The sequence below is a fragment of the Amphiura filiformis genome, chromosome 7 (assembly GCF_039555335.1).
Source record: "Amphiura filiformis chromosome 7, Afil_fr2py, whole genome shotgun sequence".
NCBI lineage: Eukaryota > Metazoa > Echinodermata > Ophiuroidea > Amphilepidida > Amphiuridae > Amphiura > Amphiura filiformis.
In genome coordinates, this window is record NC_092634.1 from 70,367,014 (window position 1) to 70,376,203 (window position 9,190).

At 42.7% G+C, this 9,190-nt stretch overlaps 1 protein-coding gene across 1 annotated transcript; it reads left to right on the forward strand.

The window, feature by feature from the left end:
• Positions 1-7,817: 7,817 nt before the first annotated feature.
• LOC140158054 (uncharacterized) lies at positions 7,818-8,888 on the forward strand. The gene is made up of 2 exons (XM_072181302.1): positions 7,818-7,894; positions 8,399-8,888. Exons 1-2 carry the CDS (start codon positions 7,818-7,820, stop codon positions 8,886-8,888), a joined length of 567 nt encoding a protein of 188 aa, XP_072037403.1.
• Positions 8,889-9,190: the final 302 nt, after the last annotated feature.

A 9,190-nucleotide genomic window follows, 5' to 3' on the forward strand; every position in this document is an offset into this window, starting at 1 on the left:
CGCTATCATCTGTCAGTGCACAGTTCTTTAACCCCAATAGGCTTCTACATGCTCTCGCTATCATCTGTCAGTGCACAGTTCTTTAACCCCAATAGGCTTCTACATGCTCTCGCTATCATCTGTCAGTGCACAGTTCATTAACCCCAATAGGCTTCTACATGCTCTCGCTATCATCTGTCAGGGCACAGTTCTTTAACCCCAATAGGCTTCTACATGCTCTCGCTATCATCTGTCAGGGCACAGTTCTTTAACCCTAATAGGCTTCTACATGCTCTCGCTATCATCTGTCAGTACACAGTTCATTAACCCCAATAGGCTTCTACATGCTCTCGCTATCATCTGTCAGTGCATAGTTCATTAACCCCAATAGGCTTCTACATGCTCTCGCTATCATCTGTCAGTGCACAGTTCATTAACCCCAATAGGCTTCTACATGCTCTCGCTATCATCTGTCAGTGCACAGTTCATTAACCCCAATAGGCTTCTACATGCTCTCGCTATCATCTGTCAGTGCACAGTTCATTAACCCTAATAGGCTTCTACATGCTCTCGCTATCATCTGTCAGTACACAGTTCTTTAACCCCAATATGCTTCTACATGCTCTCGCTATCATCTGTCAGTGCACAGTTCATTAACCCCAATATGCTTCTACATGCTCTCGCTATCATCTGTCAGTGCACAGTTCGTTAACCCTAATAGGCTTCTACATGCTCTCGCTATCATCTGTCAGGGCACAGTTCTTTAACCCTAATAGGCTTCTACATGCTCTCGCTATCATCTGTCAGTACACAGTTCATTAACCCCAATAGGCTTCTACATGCTCTCGCTATCATCTGTCAGTGCACAGTTCATTAACCCCAATAGGCTTCTACATGCTCTCGCTATCATCTGTCAGTGCACAGTTCGTTAACCCTAATAGGCTTCTACATGCTCTCGCTATCATCTGTCAGTGCACAGTTCATTAACCCCAATAGGCTTCTACATGCTCTCGCTATCATCTGTCAGTGCACAGTTCATTAACCCCAATAGGCTTCTACATGCTCTCGCTATCATCTGTCAGTGCACAGTTCTTTAACCCCAATATGCTTCTACATGCTCTCGCTATCATCTGTCAGTGCACAGTTCGTTAACCCCAATAGGCTTCTACATGCTCTCGCTATCATCTGTCAGTGCACAGTTCTTTAACCCCAATAGGCTTCTACATGCTCTCGCTATCATCTGTCAGTGCACAGTTCATTAACCCCAATATGCTTCTACATGCTCTCGCTATCATCTATCAGTGCACAGTTCATTAACCCTAATAGGCTTCTACATGCTCTCGCTATCATCTGTCAGTGCACAGTTCATTAACCCCAATATGCTTCTACATGCTCTCGCTATCATCTGTCAGTGCACAGTTCATTAACCCTAATAGGCTTCTACATGCTCTCGCTATCATCTGTCAGTGCACAGTTCATTAACCCCAATATGCTTCTACATGCTCTCGCTATCATCTATCAGTGCACAGTTCATTAACCCTAATAGGCTTCTACATGCTCTCGCTATCATCTGTCAGTGCACAGTTCATTAACCCCAATATGCTTCTACATGCTCTCGCTATCATCTGTCAGTGCACAGTTCTTTAACCCCAATATGCTTCTACATGCTCTCGCTATCATCTGTCAGTGCACAGTTCTTTAACCCCAATAGGCTTCTAATCGCTATCAGTGCACAGTTCTTTAACCCCATGCTACATCTCGCTATCATCTGTCAGTGCACAGTTCATTAACCCTAATAGGCTTCTACATGCTCTCGCTATCATCTGTCAGTGCACAGTTCATTAACCCCAATAGGCTTCTACATGTTCTCGCTATCATCTGTCAGTGCACAGTTCATTAACCCCAATAGGCTTCTACATGCTCTCGCTATCATCTGTCAGTGCACAGTTCATTAACCCCAATAGGCTTCTACATGTTCTCGCTATCATCTGTCAGTGCACAGTTCTTTAACCCTAATAGGCTTCTACATGCTCTCGCTATCATCTGTCAGTGCACAGTTCTTTAACCCCAATATGCTTCTACATGCTCTCGCTATCATCTGTCAGTGCACAGTTCTTTAACCCCAATAGGCTTCTACATGCTCTCGCTATCATCTGTCAGTGCACAGTTCTTTAACCCCAATATGCTTCTACATGCTCTCGCTATCATCTGTCAGTGCACAGTTCTTTAACCCCAATATGCTTCTACATGCTCTCGCTATCATCTGTCAGTGCACAGTTCTTTAACCCCAATAGGCTTCTACATGCTCTCGCTATCATCTGTCAGTGCACAGTTCTTTAACCCCAATAGGCTTCTACATGCTCTCGCTATCATCTGTCAGTGCACAGTTCTTTAACCCCAATAGGCTTCTACATGCTCTCGCTATCATCTGTCAGTGCACAGTTCTTTAACCCCAATAGGCTTCTACATGCTCTCGCTATCATCTGTCAGTGCACAGTTCTTTAACCCCAATAGGCTTCTACATGCTCTCGCTATCATCTGTCAGTGCACAGTTCTTTAACCCCAATAGGCTTCTACATGCTCTCGCTATCATCTGTCAGTGCACAGTTCTTTAACCCCAATAGGCTTCAACATGCTCTCGCTATCATCTGTCAGTGCACAGTTCTTTAACCCCAATAGGCTTCTACATGCTCTCGCTATCATCTGTCAGTGCACAGTTCATTAACCCCAATATGCTTCTACATGCTCTCGCTATCATCTGTCAGTGCACAGTTCGTTAACCCCAATAGGCTTCTACATGCTCTCGCTATCATCTGTCAGTGCACAGTTCATTAACCCCAATAGGCTTCTACATGCTCTCGCTATCATCTGTCAGTGCACAGTTCATTAACCCCAATAGGCTTCTACATGCTCTCGCTATCATCTGTCAGTGCACAGTTCATTAACCCCAATAGGCTTCTACATGCTCTCGCTATCATCTGTCAGTGCACAGTTCATTAACCCCAATAGGCTTCTACATGCTCTCGCTATCATCTGTCAGTGCACAGTTCATTAACCCCAATAGGCTTCTACATGCTCTCGCTATCATCTGTCAGTGCACAGTTCATTAACCCCAATAGGCTTCTACATGCTCTCGCTATCATCTGTCAGTGCACAGTTCATTAACCCCAATAGGCTTCTACATGCTCTCGCTATCATCTGTCAGTGCACAGTTCTTTAACCCCAATATGCTTCTACATGCTCTCGCTATCATCTGTCAGTGCACAGTTCGTTAACCCCAATAGGCTTCTACATGCTCTCGCTATCATCTGTCAGTGCACAGTTCGTTAACCCCAATAGGCTTCTACATGCTCTCGCTATCATCTGTCAGTGCACAGTTCTTTAACCCCAATATGCTTCTACATGCTCTCGCTATCATCTGTCAGTGCACAGTTCATTAACCCTAATAGGCTTCTACATGCTCTCGCTATCATCTGTCAGTGCACAGTTCTTTAACCCCAATATGCTTCTACATGCTCTCGCTATCATCTGTCAGTGCACAGTTCATTAACCCCAATATGCTTCTACATGCTCTCGCTATCATCTGTCAGGGCACAGTTCTTTAACCCCAATAGGCTTCTACATGCTCTCGCTATCATCTGTCAGTGCACAGTTCTTTAACCCCAATAGGCTTCTACATGCTCTCGCTATCATCTGTCAGTGCACAGTTCGTTAACCCCAATAGGCTTCTACATGCTCTCGCTATCATCTGTCAGTACACAGTTCATTAACCCCAATAGGCTTCTACGTGCTCTCGCTATCATCTGTCAGTGCACAGTTCTTTAACCCCAATAGGCTTCTACATGCTCTCGCTATCATCTATCAGTGCACAGTTCATTAACCCTAATAGGCTTCTACATGCTCTCGCTATCATCTGTCAGTACACAGTTCATTAACCCCAATAGGCTTCTACATGCTCTCGCTATCATCTGTCAGTGCACAGTTCATTAACCCCAATAGGCTTCTACATGCTCTCGCTATCATCTGTCAGTGCACAGTTCTTTAACCCCAATAGGCTTCTACATGCTCTCGCTATCATCTGTCAGTGCACAGTTCATTAACCCCAATAGGCTTCTACATGCTCTCGCTATCATCTGTCAGTGCACAGTTCATTAACCCCAATAGGCTTCTACATGCTCTCGCTATCATCTGTCAGTGCACAGTTCATTAACCCCAATATGCTTCTACATGCTCTCGCTATCATCTGTCAGTGCACAGTTCATTAACCCTAATAGGCTTCTACATGCTCTCGCTATCATCTGTCAGTGCACAGTTCATTAACCCTAATAGGCTTCTACATGCTCTCGCTATCATCTGTCAGTGCACAGTTCATTAACCCCAATATGCTTCTACATGCTCTCGCTATCATCTGTCAGTGCACAGTTCATTAACCCCAATATGCTTCTACATGCTCTCGCTATCATCTGTCAGTGCACAGTTCATTAACCCCAATAGGCTTCTACATGTTCTCGCTATCATCTGTCAGTACACAGTTCATTAACCCCAATATGCTTCTACATGCTCTCGCTATCATCTGTCAGTGCACAGTTCGTTAACCCCAATATGCTTCTACATGCTCTCGCTATCATCTATCAGTGCACAGTTCATTAATCCTAATAGGCTTCTACATGCTCTCGCTATCATCTGTCAGTGCACAGTTCATTAACCCCAATATGCTTCTACATGCTCTCGCTATCATCTGTCAGTACACAGTTCATTAACCCCAATAGGCTTCTACATGCTCTCGCTATCATCTGTCAGTGCACAGTTCATTAACCCTAATAGGCTTCTACATGCTCTCGCTATCATCTGTCAGTGCACAGTTCTTTAACCCCAATAGGCTTCTACATGCTCTCGCTATCATCTGTCAGTGCACAGTTCTTTAACCCCAATAGGCTTCTACATGCTCTCGCTATCATCTGTCAGTGCACAGTTCATTAACCCCAATAGGCTTCTACATGCTCTCGCTATCATCTGTCAGTGCACAGTTCATTAACCCCAATAGGCTTCTACATGCTCTCGCTATCATCTGTCAGTGCACAGTTCGTTAACCCCAATAGGCTTCTACATGCTCTCGCTATCATCTGTCAGTGCACAGTTCTTTAACCCCAATATGCTTCTACATGCTCTCGCTATCATCTGTCAGTGCACAGTTCATTAACCCCAATAGGCTTCTACATGCTCTCGCTATCATCTGTCAGTGCACAGTTCATTAACCCTAATAGGCTTCTACATGCTCTCGCTATCATCTGTCAGTGCACAGTTCATTAACCCCAATATGCTTCTACATGCTCTCGCTATCATCTGTCAGTGCACAGTTCATTAACCCCAATATGCTTCTACATGCTCTCGCTATCATCTGTCAGTGTACAGTTCATTAACCCCAATAGGCTTCTACATGCTCTCGCTATCATCTGTCAGGGCACAGTTCTTTAACCCCAATAGGCTTCTACATGCTCTCGCTATCATCTGTCAGTGCACAGTTCATTAACCCCAATATGCTTCTACATGCTCTCGCTATCATCTGTCAGTACACAGTTCATTAACCCCAATATGCTTCTACATGCTCTCGCTATCATCTGTCAGTGCACAGTTCATTAACCCCAATAGGCTTCTACATGCTCTCGCTATCATCTGTCAGGGCACAGTTCTTTAACCCCAATAGGCTTCTACATGCTCTCGCTATCATCTGTCAGTGCACAGTTCTTTAACCCCAATAGGCTTCTACATGCTCTCGCTATCATCTGTCAGTGCACAGTTCTTTAACCCCAATATGCTTCTACATGCTCTCGCTATCATCTGTCAGTGCATAGTTCTTTAACCCCAATAGCCTTCTACATGCTCTCGCTATCATCTGTCAGTGCACAGTTCTTTAACCCCAATAGGCTTCTACATGCTCTCGCTATCATCGATCTCATTTCCTACACTTGTCTTACCGCCACTTAAATACACCTCAACGAACTATTCCTTCAACCTCCACATTATACTGACATATTACTGTTGTATACCTCTAATAATGTGCAATTAATTGGAACGAACGCTGCAAACCCGGTCAAATAAAACTTTAATACCGAGCTTGCAGCATATGCAGTACACAAACATACTGCATACGCCGCCATGTTTCTTACATACTGCCTGCAGACCAAATACGAACGTTGCGTTGGCATTGTTCAAAATATTATTCAAAAATAATTAAGTTTTTTCTTTTACGCATAAACTACACGTAAATTTCTAAATATGATGTTTAAATAATTATCAAATTTGTTCGTAATGTGTCATTTAATTCGAACAAGTAAAAATTCTCAATAAACAGACAAAGGGTACTAGTATTACTTTAAAAATAGCATGTTGCATCAAGTATTTGTTCTTTTATTTTTTTAAACCACTATCTCTTACACAGTCCAGCCATAGCTTGCAAACCAGTACTTGCAGTAGCGAGGCTTTACATGGAGCGAGAGTTTTAGCGGGTTTACATTGCGATGTTCTAGAACCATGGGTGAAAACTATTTTTAATATTTTATTCATCTTATTTAATTTGTGAGTTTCTTGTCATTGTGGTTTGGTTGAAAAGTAGTACTAATTTTTTATTTCCCCTTTTAAAAAAGTTTCTTGCCATAAAATCATGAAATTCTGTGACAAATTTGGAAGAAAAGTTCCAATTGTGTAAATTAACCACGATTTTATGCAGTGTACTTTTGAACACTCGAAAATGACATTCTAGTTCAAAATTAAGATTAAAAAATCTAAAAAAACCACAAAACACCTCATTCTGCATTCGTTTTTGAAACTGCCATGGGCTTTGAGACAAAGCATTATTTTTTTAGCCTAACTAGTTCACCCGTAGCTGCGAGAGTAACTGATAGCGATGCTAGTTGACCCCTGATGACCCCTTTTGACATGTTTCCGTCATATCGAGGATTCTTTTTAACACTTTTATGCCCAATTGGGCATACCCATATGACCTTTGCCCTCGAGTGACCTTGGCTTGATTTTGTTCATGCTCCCGTAATATGGAGAATTACTTTCACTGCTTCGAACAACAATACCTAGTCTACGCTTCTTGGATATTCATGCCAATTAACAGAATGTTCTTCTTGCAAAAAACAATTATATTTTACTGACCTGACAGTTTCGGCCATGGTCGAAGGTGATCATCGGAGTGATGGTACTTCAGGCGGCATAGGGCTGACAGCCCCATTCAAAATACACAGTTAGCAATTACAAATGGAAAATTAACATACTTGCAGTGGGGTACTTTGCAGAACCCCGACGGTTTTAGAGTGAGATAAGTTTGCTTTGACACCACATAACAAATTTAGAATTGTTTGTGAAGATTTCATGATTATGTGTTAATCCAATGGCGACCTCAAAATTGGCGATATCGCTTCCATCACCGCCTGGGTATTTGGTCCTTCCTTCTGGTTAATTGGTCACCAGCAGAGGGCGCACTAGCGCCTAGAAATGGGTCGTATACGTGACTGAGAAAATGGGTCCTCATCTCATGGTGTTTGGAGCTCTCTATCTTATCCACATGGATAACGTCACGGCAGAAGAAAGACGCGCCATTCAAGATCTGAAAAAGGAGGATTCCATACTTATATTACCAGCAGATAAGGGCAAAGCCACAGTACTTATGGACACTTCTGAGTATGAGGAGAAAATACAGGAAATGTTGTCGGATGAGCGTACATATGAACTATTATTGCCTTCAGACCCTACCCAACGCTACAGATCTAGTAGCTATTCTCAGTAGACTGAAAAAGGAGAATAAGATCATGAAGTAAATCAAAAGTATCAATATGACCTTCTATTTCCTACGGCAGAAAACATTCCTAGAATTTATGGCACTCCCAAAATTCACAAACCAGGTAATCAAGTGAGGCCAATTGTAGACTACACAGGGTCAATTGCTTACCAAACGTCTAGAGCCTTAGTCGATATATTATCGCCTTTAGCTGGAGGAACGGATCATCATGTTAAGAACTCTAAACATCTTGCCGAGGGCTTAGCGGAAGTCATAATAGAGGAGGGTGAGATTTTCAATTCTCATGATGTCGTCTCGCTGTTTACTAACACGCCGATTTAAATGTCATTAAAATCAGATTACAACAAGACAAGACTCTCAAAACAGGACTTTGCTCGCGGTAGACGATGTTAGCGACCTCCTACGATTTGTACTCACCACCACCTATTTCTTGTTTCCAGGGAAAATCTACAAACAAAGATTTGGTGCAGCTATGGGGAGCCCGGTGTCCCCCGGTGGTCGCGAATTTATATATGGAGTTTTTGAACAACAAGCCATTGGAAACGGTATGTTGATGACATTTTGGAGATTGTCAACGAAAACCAGTTTGATAATTTAACCTCTCATTTGATTCAGACCGACCCCATGCACGGACAATATTAAGTTCACATATGAGAAAGAACATGATGGGTCAATACCGTTACTCGATACACTTATCGTCCGCAAACCCAATGGTTCTGTTAAGCTGCTGGTTTTTAGGAAAGCAACGCATACAGACCAGTACCTCAATTTCGCTTCACATCACCCAATACATCATAAGCTAGGTGTGGTTTGCACGTTGTTGGATAGGATGAACTGTGTTGTTACAAAAAAGAAGGATGTAGAGCAGGAAGAGGACAAAATCAAACGCGTCCTAAATCAGTGTGGTTACCCTGAGTGGATGTTTAACCAGGTAAAACGCAAAATGGACAATAAACATGTGGTAAAACCGAACAAGAACAAGGACTCCACAGAGAAGAACAAAGGACTTGTCATCATTCCTTATGTTAAGAAATTGTCAGAAACGACCACTCGCATTTTAAAAAGCATGGCAATGCCACCGGGATACGCCCTCATACTACCCTGAGGAAATTGTTAGTCCACCCCAAGGACAAAAGAGACCCTACCGATTGTGTGTATGAGATACCTTGCGCCAATTGTGACACTATAGGCTTCATACTTATGTGGGTGAGACAGGTCGTCGTTTTGAAACTAGATTGGGTGAACATAAGAAGGAATCGGACAAAGTAGTAAAAAGTAAAGGTATCTTTACTAAACCAAATTAACTGGCAATCGCAGACCACGCAGTTCAGCATAATCATATTGGGACGGCGCTAAAATCCTCGACAAGATTACCAATGGTAATAAATTGATATTTTGGTATCAATG